Source organism: Alexandromys fortis, unplaced genomic scaffold (genome assembly GCF_014885135.2).
Source record: "Alexandromys fortis isolate MF-2015 unplaced genomic scaffold, M_Fortis_MF-2015_v1.1 scaffold_80, whole genome shotgun sequence".
Lineage (NCBI taxonomy): Eukaryota > Metazoa > Chordata > Mammalia > Rodentia > Cricetidae > Alexandromys > Alexandromys fortis.
In genome coordinates this window covers 3,568,359-3,590,437 of record NW_026068174.1, presented here as the reverse complement: position 1 = coordinate 3,590,437, position 22,079 = coordinate 3,568,359, and the positions used below count along the sequence as shown (strand labels likewise).

The 22,079-nt window shown below is 36.7% G+C and overlaps 1 protein-coding gene across 7 annotated transcripts in view; it reads left to right on the top strand.

The window, feature by feature from the left end:
• The window catches only part of Nf1 (neurofibromin 1), a 263,626-nt gene that overhangs the window by 121,183 nt on the left and 120,364 nt on the right, over positions 1 to 22,079 (top strand). For 4 of the 7 annotated variants that reach the window (XM_050128878.1, XM_050128876.1, XM_050128875.1 and 1 more), the window contains 6 exons: positions 1,164 to 1,226; positions 6,292 to 6,450; positions 7,338 to 7,435; positions 8,782 to 8,928; positions 10,321 to 10,467; positions 12,231 to 12,341. In XM_050128878.1, coding sequence (XP_049984835.1) covers positions 1,164 to 1,226; positions 6,292 to 6,450; positions 7,338 to 7,435; positions 8,782 to 8,928; positions 10,321 to 10,467; positions 12,231 to 12,341 — 725 coding nt within the window. The other 3 variants (XM_050128880.1, XM_050128877.1, XM_050128882.1) reach the window with 3 other exon arrangements.

Genomic DNA, 22,079 nt, shown 5'->3' with positions numbered 1-22,079 from the left:
GCTGTTGATATCTAGGTATACAGGAGCTATTTGGGTGGGTGGGTGATGTATGGATGGATAAAACTGACTCTATGCTCAAGTTATAATGGGTTATAGTTTTGTATGCCTTAGAACTGTTAGAATAAGATAACGTGTCTGGATCAAAGAATTTGTTTATGGTTAAGTTTTGTTGTTTTGAGAAAGTGTCTTTTGTAGCCTAACCTGACCTTGAACTCTTGATTCTCCTACTTTCACCTCCCAAAAACTAAGATTATAGTTGTTTCCTACCACGAATGGCTCTTTTTGGATTTTTAAAAATATTTTTAAAAAATATGCTCCAATCAGAAATTTTAATTTTGGAAGAAATCTTTATTCTAGATTGAGTTCTGAGTGATGAAACTGACATATCTGTGTGGACTTGCATGAGTAGCTTTTGCTTTTTGATGGGGGAGGGCATTCTGGAAAGTCATCTATAATAAAAATTTTAATCAGATTTAAGTTTGTTTCTATATTATCTATAATTTCTTAACTTTGATATTAACTTTTTATTCTAGTTGATGCTAACATTCTTTTCCCAAATACAGCAGCTTTTAATAAACTGAGTAACACCATTGCAGGGAGCATTCTACAGACATTGGAAGATGTGAGATTATAACAACCCTCCTTTAAAGTGTCTCTAAAGATTGTTTTCTGCATATCTAGACATTTAATTTTTATTTAATAAAATCTTAACTGTTATTGGAAAAATAACTTAAGTCAATTGAAGGATACACAGAGAAGTATTTTATATATTAATATAATTATGTAGACACAAAATGTTTTCAGTGTGTGGTCTACTTCATACAAACATTTTATGTAAAACTTACCAAAAGCTAGGAATTGACTCAAATGTAAATATTCCTCAGATTTGCTTGAGGATAGTTTTTCTATGACTTATAGCCAGAAATAGTAGACATGATTGGGTCTCAACATTTCTTGCTGTTTATTTCGTACTTGGCTTAAAAGTGAAATAAAAGTAAAGTTCAGGATTAAATTCATCCCTCAAAATTCAGTTTATTTCTACTTTTCTGTTGGTTCCATTTGTGTTACATTTTACCATGTAATTTTATGTACAAGCCAACATTGTTTTTGTTGCTGTATGTAGTCGGTGCTGTGACTTGTTTGTGCTCATCTCTGTTCTGTAGGCAACTTGCCACTCCCTACTGAATAAAGCTACAGTTAAAGAAAAAAAGGAAAACAAAAAATCAGTAAGTTTGGAGAACTTTTTATTAGCTGTTTCTTTTGAAGCAAACCCCAAATCTTTGCTGTTTGTTAAGAACATCTTCACTCCAGCTATTTGACCTTCACTGTAAAATCATTCTACTAATTCTGGCACAGAATAGCTCTCATTTCAATTAACCCTGGAATTAAGTTACATGGAAACATTCTCTGTGTTCCTTTGGTTTGATTTATCCCAAAGGCATTTCATGTGCATTAATTACATTGAATACCCTTGATCTAATTTTATTGTTATTTTTAAAATTATAAATGAATGCAAAAGAAACTTAATTTCAAGGCCTTAGGGGATTCTGACTGTCTTCATTCTTGCTTCTTGTTTGCAGGTCATGTGAGTGGTTTCTTTTTCTAGAAACAAAAGCATTTCTTAATCAATACATTGTGGGTGGACATGTGTCTCCCCCTCTCTCCCAGAACTAAACATCAAACTTAGGATTTGCACATGCTAGAGCTACCAAATACAGGCATCACTTTCTAAATCTAATACAAAAATTGCTAAATTTTAATTTTTATTCCTTATGTTTTTATCTTAATGGTCTTAGCCATCCATGATTTAGACATTTGTGCTTACGCTATAGAAATTGTAATGCCGAAGTTACTTTTACTTCAGAGAAAAATACACATTATTACTTCATTGAAAAGAAAACTTAGTGAGGTCATGATTATATAGAAGCAACTCATTGTGCAAACATGCCTTAAATGTATTGCCTGCTTCTGACCTTGTCTTCCTGTAAAAGGAAAATGTTAGGATTGCCATAATTATTTTCTTCTATGAATATCATTTGTTCACATTATAACTAGTATTCATTTTAAATGAGATCTGTGGATGTGACTTACCCTTAGCCAGTTTAGTACTGTTTTTATTCACTTAATCCAAGTGATTATAGAGAATGTAAGTAAAACTTTCACAAGTTAGAGGTAGTTTTATTTAAAAAAAAAATTAAAATCGTGTTTGTCTGGTTTTGTCTTTCATTTCTTACTTTAGCTTTATATATAATAAAACTACATTTTAGTTACATTTAAAATTCAAAACTAAATTAAACTTTAGAGACACATACTTTTATTATGTCCATTAAGAATTTTCTTTTTGAGTATATTAAGTACAATTGATTATCTATGAACAAATGGATTTGATTGGATGGCTCTTCTGCTTAAAACATTTTCCTTTAATGCTTCGACCTTCTAATTCTCAGCATTTGTGGGTTTAACATTATACATCATCACTGTGGACATTAATTCGCTGTTTCTAACATTCTTGTTTAATGTTATACTAATGTCATTGTGTAGCATAACATAATTAAAGTCAGGCTTTCTGTGTTTCTCTAGAGCATGTTTTACAGCTTTCTTAACATTTATTATGGTTTCATATAAAGTTATTCCTTGGAATTTTTCTAGTAATCATTTTCATATATATATATGCATACATATATATATTTCTGGTAACTAAATTTTTGCAATGTGTTTCACAGCACAGGTTCTAGTCTTGGAGGAACTAAGGGAGTCTAATTGGCACTACTTCGGAACAGTTTCCATAGTGTTAGTCATGCTAGTCATTGTAAAATTTAGAATGTCGTTTTTTAAGTTGTTTAACAGAATCTAATTTTTTTTTCTTTTAAGAGCAAGCTGACTTTCTTTGTAATAAATGAAATTAGAGAGAAAGCTTTAGTGTCTTGTGTTTAGCTCTGTTCAGCTGACACATTGCAGTTGATTCGGTTTGTTACACTCAACACAATATATACTTAGATTACTGGCAAAGTCGCCTGCTTAATGCAGGCTTCACAGGATTTTTATCTGTATAGTTGGTGGTCCTCTGCTGATGTGTAATTGGTTATCTGATTTTTGTAGTTCAGCTTTACCAAGGGAAGCAAAGTGGGGGGGTGGCATTAGCTGATCATTGGTTTCAGCATTTGACTCACCCAGCATTGAGCTTACATGAAGAATATTATTTGGATCCAAATTAGATTTTTATAGATTTAAAAATAAAGAACAACATGCTGGGTGTGGTGGTACACAAGTGTAATCCTAGCACTCTGGAAGCAGGTACAGGTGGTTCTCTGAGTTTGAGGCCAGCCTGGTCTACAGAGGGAGTTCCAGGATCACCAGGGCTACACAGAGAAACCCTGTCTTGGAAAGCGAAACAAAGGCAAAGGAAAGACAAAGTGTTGGATAAAATTAAATTGATGTCAAGTAGTTGTAAAGTAAAAATTTATAAATTGTTTCTTGAAACTCTTTATACAGTATCTCTATTATTATTAAATTTGTCAGGTTTTAGTTTTAAAAATATAGATATCACAATCAGAGAGATAGTTTACATTATATGAAACTTTTCCTGAAACATAAAGTATTGACATGAGTTATTTTTAAAGATGTGACAAATGGTTAAAAGTTGAAATTGTTTTTCAGTAATTTTGTAATACTCTTCTTGGGAAATAATTAATTCCTTAAGTTCAGAAGCTGAGCATTTTCAAATATAAACCAAGAACCACTGTAAGTTACTTTATAAGATTTTTTTTCCCTAGAGAAAACCACAAGAAACTGCCACTTTTTGTTTTTGTGGTTTTGGAATGGGTCTCACTTCTAGCCCAGGCTGGCCTGAACTCATGGCAGCCCTCTTGCCTCAGCCTCCTTCATGCTATGTACCACCACCCAGCCTCTTAACCACTTTCAGATACACATTTTAAAGGCTGTGTGCAGCCATTATTAATATTTATGAGACACTTACTCAGACATTTAATAAACCAACTAGCTTTTTAAAGCAAACTATGATGTTGGGCCTCTTAAAACTCTTATCAGGCTTTTAATGGGTTAAACTGAAAATATTCCAATTTTTCTAAAATACCCTGTTTAAAATTAGATTTAATTTTAAGTGTTTAAGTGTTTAAGTGTTGGGTGGACTTGGGAGCATGACTCCTCAAACTCTTTCTTCAGTGTTTGCTCCCAAAACACTTTATGGTCTTGTTAGCTTATTGATATCTTTGTCTCTTTTAATTAAAATTTGAAAATTCTAAAAGAACTTAGTGTCAGTGTTTGTCTTTTCACATTCTGAAATTATGTGATGAATTTTTTCCTTGCCTTCTTTTTATCAGATGTGAGTTTTTAGTTCTCAAAGGTTCAGTTCTGTCTGGAAGAGCAAGGACACTTGGATCGTCTTCCTAATTCTGTATCTAGATCTGTATTTCAACTACAGAAGATATCTATATTTAGTCAACTTCCCAGTTTCCCTGATTTCATAAGGTTGTTCTCCTTATGAAATCACCCAAAAGAACTGTAACTAAAAGAGCCTCGTTGAACATCATAGTGTAACGAACAGGGAAAGGACAAGTCACACACAGACCACCTCAAGAAATCATTTTCTGAAATCTTTCCTATTTTTTTCATCAGAAATGATAGAATATTATTTTGAGATTATAGGCCACGGGTAATGGCACATTTAAGATATAGATCCTAAGACTGGAGACATAGCACAGTGGTTAAGAACACTGACTGCTCTTCTGTATGATCAGCGTCAATTCCCAGCACCTAAGCAGTAGCTCAGAACTATCTGTGATGCCAGTTCCAGGAAATCAGATGCTTTGTTTTGGCCGCTGCAGGCATCAGGCATGTATGTGGTATACAAACTTACATGCCGGCAAAATGCCCACATGCATATAAAACAGTGAAGTAATAATTGAAATAAGTACAGATCCCATGAAACATAAAATGGGCCAGAATGAAGTGAAATAGCCTAGTTAATTTGGAGTTGAGTCTGAATTTATGACAGGCACTGGCACCTGTAAAGAAAAGAAAAGTGACGTGTAATTCTGCACACAAACCCAATATCCTCATTTCCTTACCCCAGGAGCCTTTGCGATGAAGAATTGGTAGTGCTCAGCCTCCACCATGACAGTTAGCCATGCCAACCTAGAATAGCTTCTGAGATGAAAGTATCCTATGTGTTCTTGAAGTAAAAACTATGGCCGGGTAGTGGCTGCACATGCCTTTAATCCCAGCACTTGAGACAGAGACAGGCTGATTTCTATGAGTTTGAGGTAGCCTGGTCTACAGCGCAAGTTCCAGGACAGCCAGGGCGACACAGAAAAATAAAAACAAAGCAGTTTATATTTGGTATAGATAAAAATTAAATTCTAGAACAATTCTATTTCCACGTGTTAGCTTAAAATGGAAAGTATTAGGAAGAGATGAAGTTCAGCCAATCCTATGACACTGTTCCCATTCCGATGTGCCTGCTCCTTTATATTCTGTGCAGAATGTTTTCTGTAGAGGGTAGGCCCATTTTCATTGTCTTTGTATGACTTTTCAGTATGGGCAGCTATTTCCTGAGCCCTGAAACTTTTTCTTTTTTACTTTTTTGGCCAAAGAATAAATTGGGGTAGATATGGGGATTTCTGTCTTCTGGTGGGATCCTTTTTTCTTTTAGGTCCCCAAGAGTTCCTGCTTTTCCAGTGGTTTAAATAGTAGGTAGGTCCTTATATTAGGAATCATGATCATGAAGAAAAGTTTACCGACAGGAACATGACTTGTAAGTAGTGTTTTTCCACTCAGTAGAAATCTAAGAAAAGATGTATATGGTAAGCAACTAAAATGTCTTATTTTAATGGGTGTGTAAAGTGCAGCTATTTCCTGCTAAGTGTAGGATGTGTAGGAGGTGTGCCGTGAGGAACGGAACTTTCAGGGCCTGTTAAAAGTCAGATGCACTTTCATGTCTGTTGATCTTAGGAAATATGTTCATCTCTGTGAAACTGAGTCTACTTTTCTTGCCCATTATGATTATAAAGTAAAATCTTTTTTCAGGTCTCTGCTATGAGGAGGTTTTTCTTCTCTTTGATAAATTTATTTGTGCCTTAAAAATCACCCATGATTACAGTTAAGGATAAGCCTTATTTTCTGGTGGTTTGGGGGGAAAAAAGTTAAAAACAGGTCATTCTTAAGGTTGACAATTCATGTTTTGTGCAGAGTTTGACCTTCAAGCTTTTGTTTGTTTCCGCTTCTTCATTTCAATGCAAACTATCTACTCAAGTCTCAACTCCTTTTTCTCAGGTGGTTAGCCAGCGTTTCCCTCAGAACAGCATCGGTGCAGTAGGAAGTGCCATGTTTCTCAGATTTATCAATCCTGCCATTGTCTCGCCATATGAAGCAGGGATTTTAGATAAAAAGCCGCCACCTAGAATTGAAAGAGGCTTGAAGTTAATGTCAAAGGTGAATTATTTTTATACTCTTGCAATGTTTAATTTCCCTTCCAACTAAATTTTAGTTTTTCATATCCAAAGTACTTTGTCTTCAGTTTGCTTTTGAAAGTTGCATGGTTTTCAGTTATGTGCTTTTTGTTTTTATTTGTTTATATTGTAGAGGAATTCTTTTTATATGTACCTCATGGGCCCTGTGATAGGAAAATATATTAGCGGTTTAATGTCTGTCTTCCAGTGAGGTTTTTTTGTGTTCCTGCTCTGGAAAATTTGAGGTGGAATCAGAAATAGAGATTGTGGGATTTCTTTCTTGTTGTTATTGTTGTTAACATTTGAGACTTGGAACATGGGTCTTTGCGTAAAAGCACTTGCCGCGCAAGCATGAGGACTGTAGTTCAGCTTCCCAGCACCTAAGTAAATGTCAGGGGGCATGATATTCAGCCTATTATCACAGCACTAGAGGCAGGAACAGGATCCCTGGAGCAAGCAGCTAGCTAGACTAACTGAATCCAAATACTCAAGGTTTTGTGGAGGGTGGAGAATGATGGAAGGAAACATTCAGTGTCAAACTCTGGCCTCCACATGCATGCATGCATCTGCCAACTCACACATGCAGACAAACATTCATACATGCACATATCACGCATATACATATACAACATAGAGATATTTGAAAATATATTTTATAATTTTATATACATATTTTATATATGTAACATGTACATATACTAGTATTTCTGTTTGTATTTCAGAGTGCTATCTAGGGTAATTTTTTTACACTAAGGAATAATTGATTTGAACTACCAGTAGAATTATCAATGGAAAATTATTATGACTATTAATATACAGATTTCATATAGCAAATAATCTGATTACTCATAATCCTGTTTGATTATTTAGATACTTCAGAGCATTGCCAATCATGTCCTGTTCACAAAAGAAGAGCATATGAGGCCTTTTAATGATTTTGTGAAAAGCAACTTTGACTTGGCACGAAGGTATGAAACCTTGCTTGCCATGTTTCCATTTCACTCCAGTCTGTGCATCTGGTCTACATGAAATTCTTGTGTATGATTTGAATCTCCTGTCCTTTCTAGATTAAGAACATAGTTTGTCTCATTCCAGTATAAGAGACTTTGTAAAATCTGCATATTCTTAATTTCACGGTAGTTTCCGTCTTTGGAAACTGAGAGGAATTGTTGGCATTTCCTAACTTTGGCATTGCTTTAGAATGGGTTCAGATTTTGTTGATTAAAAAGTAAAACCAGGGACCAGAGAAATGGCTCAGAGGTTAAGAGCACTAGCTGCTCTTCCAGAGGTCCTGAGTTTAATTCCCAGCAACCACGTGGTGGCTCACAGCCATCTATAATAGGATCTGGTGTCCTCATCTGGCCTGCAGGCACATATGCAGACAGAATACTGCATTTTAGATACATAATAAATTTACATAATAAAATGTAAAGAAAAAACTAAAACCAAATGATGCAGATAATGTATTAGAATGGTTTTGGTGGTAATACTTTTTTTTTATTAAGCTTAGAAGTTTATCTGAATTTAAAACAATTCTCTTTAAGCCAAACAATGCAAAACCAGAAGATTTTGTGATGAAGAAACAAATAACTGTTGAGGTTTTAAGACTTTAGAATATTTCTCTGCTGGATTTCCATAACTAATTCTTCACTTTCATTTTCTGAATTGTTGGATTATTTGTAACCTCAGGGTAGTACTATATTTGCCATAGTTGCTGTTAAAGAAAGATTATCTGGCAAAAGATAATTCATGTGCTTTGTGAAGATGTTGGTGCCCCGAAGTCGCTTTCCACCATGTGAAACCTAGCTGATGTCACTGATATGTACCCTGGCCTTTGCAGCCGCTCACTCTTTCTAGCCTTTCTGCTAAGAAATTGGAGCTATAGACTGTTGGAGGGAAAAGTAAGTGCTATTTTCAGGTAGAAAATAACTTCGTGACTACTTACGGAAACTTAGAACCAAAGTTCCAGTCCTGTCTCTGACAGGCAGGCAGTGTGACTTTAAGAGAGGTCTTTACCTAGTCTTTCATTTCTTTATCTTTATGATACTAACCCATTTCCAGATTTTATTCATCTAAATTTGTTGTTCTACTTTTGGAGCCTACTTTGATGCTGACGTAGAAAATGAGTATCAGAAATGGAAAGCCAACTTTCTCCTTGTGCTTCTTATTTGGTTTAGGGACAGTTACTGTGGGCATAAGCACTCCACATTTGCAGTCATGGTCCCTCTGTTACTATACTCTGTATAAGTTTAGTGCATAGATGAGCTTGAGTATACCTAGTGTTAAAAGCTCTAATGGTTTTGCATTTTTGCAGGTTTTTTCTTGATATAGCATCAGATTGTCCCACAAGTGATGCTGTAAATCATAGTCTTTCCTTCATCAGTGATGGTAATGTGCTTGCTTTACATCGGCTGCTTTGGAACAATCAGGAGAAAATTGGCCAGTATCTTTCCAGCAACAGGTATGTTTGGGGGGGCGGGAATAAACATTTAGTTTAAATTGAATTAATAAAATTATTGATCTTGAATAAAGGCAGCTTTTTGCCTTAAGAATTGTGATTTGAAAAGAGAAATGCAGATTACATACATACATTGCAAAAACCAACTTGTGTTAAAAGATCAACAGCACTGCTGTTGCTGTAAAGCTTGTGATGCTATTAAGTGTATGTAAAGAAAGCTTTGTGTAGGAAGTACTGAGTCAGACAGCCATGGTGCTGTGCTCTTTAATCCCAGCACTCGGGAAGCAGAGGCAGGGAATCTGAGGCCAGGCTGGATGGTCTACATAGAGAGTTTCAGGCTTGTCAGGGTTACACAGTGAGACCCTGTCTCAAAAGAGAGAAGGGATGCAAAAGAGTGAGACAGAGAATGTGAAAGAGAGAAAACAGAGCCAGTAACTAAAATGATTTTATTGTCTGTTTTAGTCAAAGCCTCTTGTGGTATAAACTACATGCTGTCCTTTCTGAGAGTTATTGCTTTTTTAGTTATAGGATTGTAAAAGACTCTGTTTCTGTGTCTAGAGGTTCCCTTAGGTGCCAATAAAAAAATAATGTGCTTGTTTGTGAGAAAGGCAGAGACCATAACACTATAGCTAAACAGTTAGGAGATGGGAGTTTTAAAGGAAAGACTCTTTAATCCTTTACCAATTACAAAGTAGGCATGGACATGACTGACATGTTCCACTAAAATACAAAAAGGAAGTGCTTCATCCTTGTGACAACAAAATAACCTGGAATTTTTAAAGATGAACATTCTCTTCTCTTTGATTTGAATACATATTTGCAGTTTGATGCTATGATTTTTTTTAATGTGCTGTTTACAAAATGATATTTCAAGTATGAAAATATAGTCAGTGATTTGACAGTTCTATGTCTGCCAGCTAACTTGAACATCGTGTAATTTCGATATAACCACAGGTCTTTCTAACATTTTATTTGCTGATGGAGGGAAAGAAGGAGAGAGTGAGAACTCTTAAGTATTCAAATATATGAGCCTATGGGGCCATTCTTACTCACACCACCATGCTGCTCTTCCAGAAGACCCAAGTTTGTTCTCAGCTCCTATGTCAAGTACCTCACAACTGCCTCTTAATTCCAGCTCCAGAGGATCTGAAACCTGCTTCTGGCCTCATACATACATATGCATACATTAAAAATAAAATAAATCTTTTAAAACATATACTTTTGAGCTGGTACACAGGTATGATCCCAGAACTAAGATACTGACATCTTTCAGTACTGCTTACAAATCTGCAAGGAATAAGTAGTTAAAAGAACAGCAACAAGTGATGGTAAGGAGTGGTAGGCTGCCCAGGTAGTGTGAGGTACCATTTCTTAAGCATTGTCTGTTGTTGCTAGGGATCATAAAGCTGTTGGAAGACGACCTTTTGATAAGATGGCCACACTTCTTGCATACTTGGGTCCTCCAGAGCACAAGCCTGTGGCAGATACACACTGGTCCAGCCTTAACCTTACCAGTTCAAAGTTTGAAGAATTTATGACCAGGTAAAACACAACTTTAAAAGATGATTGTATCCTGGGGGGAAGGGGGGTTTGAGGAACAAAATTTACCACCAGACCTCTTATTAAATATGCTTGTATTGCATTTATATAACCATGTTTTATTTGCTTCTATATGTTGATTTTCTTATAAAAAGAATGATGTCTTACCAAATGATAGCTTCTCATCTAGCTTTAATAAGTTTTTGTGTGTGTTTTTTTTTTTTTAAGCTCATTTGTTTGTGTGCGCTAGTGTGCCCTTGCCCACAGCTAGTATGTGAAGTCAGAGAACACCCTATGGGAGTCATTCCTTTCCTTCCATGTGTCTCAGGGGTCAAGCTCAGATTGTCAGGTTTAGTGACAAGTACTTTTAGTTGCTGAGACATCTCGCTGACTCTCTTTGACATGTTTTTCATTTAATGCTTTCAAGAACATATAGATAACATTATTTTCATATTACACTTTGAAAATACATACAACCTAATTGACCTAGATTCACACTTGATTCATGTTTTTTAATCTAAATTATAAATTTTTTTCTATCATACAATTATTTTTTGAATCCTTCAAGAAGTTAATGGTTTTGCCAGGTGGTAGTAGCTCACACCTTTAATTTCAGAACTTAGGAGACAGAGGCAGTCGGGTCTCGGTGATTTCGAAGACAGCCTAATCTATAGAATGAGTTCAAGGACAACCAGGATTGTTACACAGAGAAACCCGATCTCAAAAAACCACCCCCCTCCCACACACACAAAAAAAAGTTAATGATTTTTTTAACCTCTTTTAGAGTAAGACTCAGAAAACACAGTACATTCTATATTGCAACAAATGTTTCTGTGGACGTTTGTTTTTGCACCTCATTTAGAGGGATCTAATCTGTGAGTGAATTCAGAGATTCTTACTGTTAGACACACAATTGATGTTTGCTAAATATGTATCTTTTTACAAATGCTACATTGGGCCTGTGAGTTGGTTGTTTTATTCATAGTATTGCTGAAAGCAGAAAGAAAACACTCTCATCTGACATTCAGAAGTTAATTTACAAAAGTTAAGTTATGTAGTAGTAAGACCTTGTTTCAGAAAGAGAGGAGGTAAGGGAAAGGGAAGATAGACTTAGAGGATCCAATCCAATGTATATCTAGTAAGTATTACAGAAGCCACATATAGTGAGACTAGGCAGAGATAGTATATCAGTAGAGAATAATGGGTATGAATTTTTCATTCATATCCTAGGGTTTATAAATTATTTAAAACTTACAAAAGAATCACACAGAGTTTCAGCAGAATATATCAAAATTAAGCCATGCTCTTTCAGAACTTTATTTCAGTACTTAGAGGAATTTAATGTGAAAAAAGTATTTCTAACCAGGGAAACTAAGATGGACTAAAATAAAAGCTGAGTAATCAGGAAAAGGATGTCCATGCTGTTTGTGAAGATACATTTAATACAAATCAAAGAAGAAAACACAGGGGACAGGAGAACTTGCAGGGGCGTGGGTAAAGACCCCCAAAACCTTTTATCTGGGAAAAAATATACCCACGAGTAAAAGGTAATCCTGGGCTCTCTCCTTACCCAGCAGTATTGTTAGGTAACCCCATGAAAGCTCTCATGACTCAGGACAATACCTTGACATTTTACCCTTCAGAAAACCTGTTGCCTTGCCAGTATTTTATTATCCTTTATTGTTACTGTTGATTAATCCTTTGTTTTTTAGCTGCTCAGCAAAAAAGCTCAGTAAAGCCTCTATTTCACTCTGATCTTTCTTTAGGCATCAGGTACATGAGAAAGAAGAATTCAAGGCTTTGAAAACACTAAGCATTTTCTACCAAGCTGGTACTTCCAAAGCTGGGAATCCTATTTTTTATTATGTTGCACGGAGGTAAGAGATATGTTGTAGTCTCTTTTAATAGGGTTTTTCAAATGAATAGAAGTGGTTGGATTTATGTTTTTTCCTATTTGAATTAATATCCTTTAAAGATCTACTTCCTTGGATAGTCAGCCATCTTGTTCTATAACGCTGCTCACTGTTAGGTTTCAGACTATTCAGTTCACACTGCTGTCTCTCTTGTGCCTCAGAGTGAAATGCCACCACTGGAGTTAACACAGCAGAAAGAACCTTACTTTGTTTTCAGGTATATTCTGATTTCATAATATTTGTAACACAACAATTGGAACTTCCCTCTTTTAAGAAGAAAAACTTGAGCCTGTTTCTGGGAATTCTTAGCAATATATTGTGTGAGACTGCATTAGGATGATTGCAAAAATAACTCCAAGAACTGTTGGAAATGGATGTAAAGATGGACTGGAGTGGCTTAGAAAATAGGCTATGATGTCCTTAGCCATGCTGTGAGCTTCTCCTTCTCCATGGCAATGGACTTGCATCTCCTGCCATGTGAAAACTTGTGTGGTGGTACTTGGTTGGTCTCTTCTTCCCATTTGAGGCATAACTCAGGAGGCTGCAGTTTGATGGAGTGATGCTACTCAGCAGCTGGAAATGTGGGAATGCCAAGGACAGCCCAGCAGCTATGAGACGTAGTCTACCTGAGTTTCCCAAGCTTAACAGAAATTGAGTAATTGTGTTAATTTGCTTAATGGTTATGATAGCAAAAACCTGGCAGTAGTTGAGAAATCCTACAAAGTAGGAGAAAAACGGAGGATGGAAGATATAGAACTTGTTTAATTACTCAGCTGTTCAGAGCACTGGGGAACTAAGGAACAGAAAGTTACAGAAAATCGAATTTATCTTTGCTGTCCTTTTTAAGGAACATTATTCTAGCCAACTGTACTGGTACATTTCTAATTACAGCACTCAGAAGTCTGAGGCAGGAGCATTGTGTTGAGTTAGAAAGCCACCTGGGCTAAAGGGTGAGACCCTTTCTCAAAAAGAGACACCTCCCTTCCCCCTTCCCCCAAAAAATTGGGAGGGGAAAAAAAATCTTATCGTTCCATGAAACTCTATTTTTGTCTCAGTTGCTCTTTCTCAAATTTTCTTTTTCACTTAAGATGAGCGTTTTTGTATTTCAACTTTACGCTTTAGTACTACCCGTGGTATCCCGACTTTTCACTGTCATAGCTAAGTAGCAAGGACTGGTGAAGAGGGAGGTAGATGTGTGCCTCAGTTCCCAGCCCCTTTGAATTCTTAGTGGTTCACAGTAGCAAAAGTTAAAGGTGTGAAGGCTGGATAATTTTTCCTCCTTCAGGATGGAAACTGAGTTTGTGTTCCTTCTCTGTGGTCTCGCAAAGGCTAAGAAAAAGCAGATGCACCTGGCTTTCAGTGGGATTGGTCATTGGGGTGTCCCCAGCTGTATATTATGTCTATATAGCCTGAAAGGTCCCCATTCTGTTTCTTATTAGCTGTTCTGACCCTTCATCTTTGAGGAGGAAGTGCACTTGTTAAACTGCCGTGTTTCTTGTATGATTTTGTAACAAACTAAGTTATGTTGAAGTTGGAGGTTTTCTTTTTTGATACTACCTTGACAAATCAAATCTTCAACTTTTAGTTTTTTTGTTTGTTTGTTTTTTGCTTTATACTTTGAAATGGGACGTCAATAAATAGCCTGACTGACCTATAACTCATGATCATCCTGCCTCAGCTTCCTGGGTGCTGGTCTCTTTTCTTTTTTTTTTAAAAATGTGTATGGTCACATGGTCATCTGTCTGTCACAGGCCTGTGTGGTGCCTTCAGAGGCCAGAGAGAGCATCCGATCCCCTGGAGCTGAAATCAGAGACAGCTGTGAGCTTCCATGTGGGATCTTGGAATCAAATCTAGATCCTTAGATAAACAGCTAGTGCTTGTAACTGCTGAGCCATCTCTTCAGCTCCTGAGTGCCGGCCTTACAGCCCTGTGTCTCCATGCCTAGTGCCTTTTCTTTAGTAGAGCTCCTCCTGGCCTTTGTAGTTTTCCTGGATGTGATGCTTAACTCCAGGATAAATGGGCACAGTAGAAAGAGCAGAGAGAGGTCCTGTTTCTCACGTTCTGGTAGTAAGCCTTACCTGTACAGTCATTTAGTCAAGGAGCTCTGGAGTCTGACTCCTTTCTGGGCATTCCTGTATTTCAGTGGCCTAGACAACGATGCATTAGGAAATATTTTTGAATTGTGGATTCCAATCTCTACAGACATTTCAGGTTTAAATGTCAAATTGGCCTCATGTTCACACAGTGTTTTCTTTCAGTGTCCCTTCCATTTTCTGTCATTTTAAATATTTCCCTTTCTTTCTTGCTATCTTCTTTGTTAGTCACCAAGTCTTAATTTTTACTGGTGAGATCTGATACAACAAGTAAGGTATTTTAGTTTAGGCTTTGGTTACTACCAAGTCTCTCTTATTTTCCAAAAAAGATGGGCCCAAAGAAAAGCATGAATCATTGGAGCCATCCTAGATATAAACAGAACTAAGCCACTGCTGCTGCAAACACTGTATATACACTCCGTTTCTTGGCTTTGTGTTTACCTCCATTGCATGTTTTTCTGATTTCTGTATTATTTCAACTTTAACTCACCCAGTGACCACTTTATTACTTCAGTATTGCATACTTGACGTTCTTGAGAGGAAATACGTTGGTCGACTGAAAAGAATCATTGTTAGGAAGACTTTCTGTGCTAGATGCTGACCAGCCAATAGAGATGTGGCTGCTCCAAGCCAAGTAGTGCATGTCATATAATTCAAAATGTAGCTATTCAGTGTTTGTCAGTGACTGTCCTTAAATACAGGTTTTAATTAATTTAAATTGGATCACCATGATTTAGTGTTACCATCTAGTATTTTGGAAATGTCTTTTTAAAAATGCATTCATTTTTATTTTATGTAGGTGTGTGAGTGCATATATGTATATGTATTGTTGTGTGCATGTCTGTATACCTGTGAGTGGCTGGTGACCGTGAAGACCAGGAACAGGTTGCAAGTAGTAGTGGTTTTTGCTCTCTCAGTCTAACAATCCCAGTAGGAAATGCCTCGCTTAGTAGCTTCAGCAAAAGTGCTTAAGCCTTGGTGGTTTGTGTTGAGTCACATATCAGTTTCCAGGTCCATCACTTTAGCAAGGAAGATGGACTCTTTGGCTCTTTGGTCTTGTCATGAGCTTATGCCTGGAGCACACATGCATGGTATGAACTGAAAGGCAAGGCTGAAAGCAGGGTTTATTTCCCAGAAGAAAATTGAGCTTCCGGTACTCAAATGAAGAAAAATGGACAAGTAAGCAGGCAGAAGTAACAGAAATTCTTTACGTGCACCTTTAAAAGACCCAGAAAAGGCTGACTGTGGTGGTGTAGCCTGCAGTTCCAACACTGGGAAGGCCAAAACAGGAATTTCAAGTTCAAGACCTATATGGGACACATAGGTAGTTTGAGGCCAGTCATGGCTATCATCAGAACTTTTCTTACAAATAAATAAATAAACCCCAAAAAGATGAATCTGATACTTCCTTGCAAGGTGCAAAATAGTGTTTGTATGTGTATGTTTATAGAAATGTATATAACAACTGTACACATTAAATTGTTTATATTTGATTCTGACACTTCCTTGCAAGGTGCAAAGTAGTGTGTGTGTGTACAGAGAAATATATGTAGCTATACACATTAAATTGTTTACATTTGAGCCATGAGTGTAGTTCAACAGTAGAGCATCTGTTCACTTTGCGTGAGGTCCAGGGTTCAGCACCCAGACATAACACTGCCAAGCAAAACACTGGGACATTCACACTGCTGATACTACTTCTCTTAGGAGAGTGAATGTGCTTGGAGAGTGTAGGGACCAACATTATATTTCTGTCATTAACCTCTTTTTTTTAAAAGTTTTGTAAGTAATTGAAAATGTAAAATCTAAGTATTTCAGTGGAGAGTTTCCTCTGTGAGATACTCTAGGTCTTCACAACTTTTTTTGTCTCCTTAATACGGATTATAGCTTGCATTTATTTAATGCTTTCTTTACATCAGACAAACTGCATATTACACAATTTTTGTTTAAACCTCACAATAATCTTCTGAGGTAGTATTAACAATACTTAACTATCAACGGAAACTCAAACCTAGCTATCTGATAATTAACCTAACTCACTGATAATTAACCACAGGAATTGTTGCTGTTAGCATACTAGGTTTGTTGAGGTAAATAAACCCTTCCATGTCTATGAACATAAACATCCAGCCAACATTTCTTTAATCTCAGCACTTAGTTAAAAGGCAGAGGCAGGAAGATCTCTGTGAGTTTGAGTCCAACTTGGTTTACATAGTGAGTTCCAGTACAGCTGGGGCTATGCAGAGAGACCCTGTCTAGGAGAAGAAAAGGAGACAAGAAAAGAGAGACCGAAGGAAAATGGTGGAAGAAGAAAGAGGGAGGAGGAGGAAAAGGAAGAGAGGAAAAAAAGGGAAAAAATCCAATAAACAGTTATGAGACATTTCTCTAGATAAAATGAGTTCTTAGTTCTAAAATAGAAGTCAAGATTTACTCAGAATGCACTGTTATCACTGAATCAGTAGTATTCTGCTATCATACTCTCATGAAAACAGCATTCCACTGATGAGTATGTTTTGTAAAAGATTATTCTTTATACCTTATCAGTGCTTTCAGTCCATTTAATTAAAAATAGTAAAATACAATGGGCTGGAGAGGTGGCTCAGCAGTTAAGAGCACTGACTGCTCTTCCAGAGGTCCCGAGTTCAATTCCCAGCAACCACATGGTTACTCACCACCACCTGTAATGAGATCTGGTGCCCACTTCTGGCCTGCAGGTATACATGCAGTCAGAACACTATATACATAATAAATAAATATTTTAAAAAATAGTAAAATACAAAACATCTTCCCCATACCACTCTTTATTTCCTATCTTCTTTCCCTTTGGTTAAATGTCTCCTATGTAATTTCTTCTCATACCTTTAAAATAAAATTGGAGTTCTGATTCGGTTTTGCCTACATTTAAAACATAAATGTGATATTTTGCTTATTTTGGCATTTAATGGGGTGCTACATTTATAGGAAAGAAACTATAATATTAATGTAAGGTTTAAATTTATACAATCAAAACTTGACCGAAACCCAAATTATACTAGAATAATGATAATTTCTTAAGCAGTAAATTAAAATAAATTTTATTTTCTTAGTGTGCTTATAATTTTGCAAATAATGTGAGGATTGAAATGAGCAGGTGTTCTAGATCATTTCTGCCTGAGTATGCACAAAAGAGTAAGAGCACTATACAAACAGAGTGAGTGAGTGCTGAACACTGGTTTGAGTGCCGTGCCGCAGTCTTTTTCAGTCATACTTATGTAGGGGCTTGAAGATGTGTTTCCTTGCCAAGTGGTCATGGAGATCAGCTCTGAAGGCGTTGTCCCATGGTTGAGGCTGCTTCCAAGGTGAGTTGTAGTTGCAGAACTTAGGCTTGTTGTGTTCTCTGGGCTCATAGTGGAAACTTGAGGTCCAAGATTTGAGTCTTTTCTAGAATTTGGGGCTGTTGACATTGAAATTGTTCCCACACATATGAGGAGCAGGCTGATGGTGAATGAATGCTTGGTCATCATTTTCCTTGGCTTTAAAATGATTATAAAATTTAATATTCAGTTCATAAACACATGGACAGTCATATATCCTTAATTGTGTTTATTTAGTATATTCATATAATATGAATAAGCTTTTTTATTATTTATAAACAAATAGTAAACTGCTTTCCTATACATCTCCTGATAGAAGAAAGACCTGTTTTCTGTCTAGGTTACTCACTCAGGAAAAAGCATTCTGAGTTTTAGATTAGATGAGGCATTTGAAACAATAGAATGGGGTCAGTGTGAAGAGCAGGGAAGCCGGGAAGGACAAAGGTTGGGAGAATAGAGTTGCCAAAGGAACTAGAAGTGAAGCAGTGACTCTTTCCTCTTCACATTTCTGTGACTTCTTGTTTAACACTTTAAGATTTAATCTTATGTCACAAATTAGAATACTACTTTTAAATGTTTATACCAAAAATGGAAGCGGGATAACCTAAACCAAATGATATTCCCCAGTGCTGAGGGGTGGGGAAGAGTAGCTGTATTAGAATATTTCATAGCTTTTTAAAAAGAAGGAAATGTAAAATTGATTAAAATCAATCTGTCATTTTACAACTGGGTCTATACAAGGGGCAGAGATTCCTGTCTTAAAGTGAGCAGATCTAGAGCCCAAGTTTGAATCCTAATCCAGTGTTCTGTAACAGATGAAGATGGAAGCACAGAGCAGATTCCTATAGCAAAGGGTTAACACTATTTCTAAAGTTAGGCCAGCTCTCTTTTAGCCTGCATTCAAATCTAATTGCTTGGTACATCTCTGATAATTCAACAGGCCCCTGCTTACCATCATTAAATATTACATTTTTTAAATTCAATGCTTAAACTTAAATTTTAGAATATATATAAGAAGTTCTAATTCAATCTAATATATAGTTAGACATTTCCAAGTTACTATTACCTTTTGATTTGGTGAAGTATTTTTGAAGATTTTTTAAGTCAGCCCTTCTTTAGTATCCTGGAGAATGATTCGAAAAGGGAATAGAATTCTCATTCACTGCGTGCTGTTTAATATAGCAGCACCTCAGTCACATGCTCAAAGCCCCGCCTCTTTGAAAATAATCAAATGAGTGTTTTCCAAACATCTAGTGTAAACAGGCTGACTTTGACAGATTAAGGAATTCAAATAAACTATTTGTAAAATCTCTGTATTTAAAGGATCCTGTGAATACCTCACGGTAGTTATTCTTTCTGTTTAAACCCTAATGGATTGCTTCATTGGATTGACTCAACTAAATGAGTATATAATTTTGCTTTGTGAGTATCATGATTTTAAATCAAGTAAGAATGTTAAAGATGAAGATTTAAAAGTAATTGAAGAATTTTACATTTAGGAGGTTAAATGTTGGTAAGTAAAGGTAAAAGCAGCCTCTTCGGTAAGAAGTTAAACCGTGTTCGTGTGGAACTTTAAAAGGATTACACATGGAAGTGATAGTGTGATCCTGAGTTCACAAAAATTTTGCTTTTTTACAAAAAAAGAATATCAAAACACCTATCTGATGAGATTAAGAAAATTCTTTAAAGGAAACTTGTGTTTTAGTCAGTTTTTCCTAGATGAGTATACAGGGAAGTTGGGCTGTGTTTGCTAATAGAGTCACTGTACTGGCATGCACTGAGTACAGCAAGGATGGACAGTGGTGTTAACACACAAGGAAGTCACTGCATAAGTGGCAGAAGAACAAGTCGATGCATGTTCCTTACTTTACTCTGTTGTGAATATTTTTTCTGCTTTTGAATGAATAGGCAAATGCTTCCCTTAACAGAGGGTAGTTGTGGTCATACAAAGGAAATAAACAAAAGAAGCCTCTTGGCAACCAGAGTAAATTTTATAAATCAGGTGACTAAGACAATGCTTGTTACCATATCTTACCTACTTGCTTGCTCATTCTGAGGATTGACTCTGGGGAATATAGTTGAAATGGTTGTAGTGATGTTTTGTCCTGAGCTAACTATGGTCCTATAATTAATTGTTTTTCTAATCCTGACCTTATGGATTTATCCTTTTTCATTCTTTCTTTCTCCCTCTCCTCACTCCTCTTCCCTTCCCCTCCCTCTCTCCCTCTCCCCTCTCCCTCTCCCTCTCCCTGTCTCCCTCCCCCTCCCTCCTCCTCCTCCTTCTTCTTCTCTCTCTCTCTCTCTCTCTCTCTCTCTCTCTCTCTCTCTCCCCCCCCCCCTTCCCCTCCCTCACATCCTCCCTTTCCTTTTTTCCCCCTTTGAGACAGAATCTCCCTAAGTATCTTAGATGGCCTTGAGTTCATCAACTTCAGAGTGCTGAGATTACAGTGTGAACAGCCATGCCTGGCTAGTCAACTTATCGTTGTACTTCTAACCACTCAGCTTTACCTTAAGTCAGTATTTTGTCCTTCTTGTTTTTCTCATAATATCTCTCTCTCTCCCTCCCCCCCTCTCTCTGCTTTGTATTTTTGAGTTAGGTTCTCACTGTATAGCCCTGGCTCTTCTCAAAATTTATTAATTGCATTTTATCATCTAGCCAAATGGCTAGTTCACTAACCTTGAATTTCTCATTATCTGCTCTTTTTTATTAATCTTAATGCTCCTAAACAAACAAAAATTATTTGCCATTAGCCTTTAAAGTCCTCCATATTGTTACTCCATCTGAACTATTTCCTTCCTTGCTCAGAATTCCTTCTGTGAAGGCCTCTGTTGCCAGTACCCTTTTTTAAATGTATGAACCTTCCCTGATTCTATAGAGAAGAATTAGTGATTTTAGAACTTTGCAATTATCAGAGTCTGGATTTTTTTTCTCCCCACTGTCTTTTGGCTTTGTTGTGATCAGGCACACTTCTTACTCTTTGTATTTTCTCTACCTTCTAGCATAGGAAGTAGTTATAAATAGGAGCCAATAAGCACTGGAATTAATTGAAAACCCATCAATTTCATCAGGCTATCAACTGATATCACTAGTAATGTCTAAAGTAGCAACTATCTGGTTATTTGACTTTTTTCCACTGTATCATGAATATAAATTAGTCATATGCCTAAATTAAGATCTCACTTTTCCTTTCTAGTCCCTGTTTTATAGATCATATGCATATTTATCTCTGACAATCTAAAGTTGAATCAGTAGAAGTTTGACACCCAAATTATTTGAAACACTTTACATGGGTTGGTATGAGACTCGGACTTAGTATATTTGTGCTTCTTGCCTCCTTTGAACATATTGTCATACCATTCCTAGCAGCCTTTACTTAAGTGGTACCATGTAGCTGAGTTCTGGAGACATGAGGGGTGTGATTCTCTGGGGAGCCTGTTTCTGTTCACTCTAGACAAAGAGGGAAATAACAGACCAAAGGAGGTATTCTGTCTAAGGTGAGTTTGATAAACTAGTGAGTTTATAGTATTATAGGAACATTAGTGACCCAGTCTTATGCATCACACACACACACACACACACACACACACACACAAAGCCCACTGTAGTATCAGTGATGAATCTAAAACTTGCAAGGCTGGATTCTTCTCGCTCCAGCAACTACTTCCTCCTTGTATTTTGTTGAAGTAGGGGAGTGGGGTTCCTGAGATTTCCCATTCTCCACATGAGAATGTTAATGGGTCCATTTTCACGAGGGTGATCACCACTGTGCTGATTCAAATTGGCAATAATCACATCCAACCCAGAGGAAACTGCACATGTACATGGCTTTCAGGTCTAGTTTTGATTTTTCACTAGCTCTCCTGAGGTCCAGTGGAGAGCGTCTCCAAAACCCTAGAAGACAGTAGATTTAGAAGGTGTTAGAGAGATGATAAATAAGCTTTTGTTGTCATCACTGGTGATATTTGGGGCCTATTTATAATAGAGACCCATCTATGTGCTGGATATTGTATTGTTCTACTTTTTATCCTGCTTTCTACCTGAAAGGCTGATCTGTGTAGAGCTCTATTGGCCTTTTCTCATCTCTGAATTCCAGTTGACCAATAGAGAATACAAGGAGACTGAAGAAAGAAATTTCGGGTAGGTGGAGAATGTGCTCTCTTGGTCACCGGGGTCTAGTTACATCCCTCCATGAGATGATGGTTTTGTTGGGCAACCTTCTCTATTATATCTGCTTTCTGGTAACTGCTCTATTTCA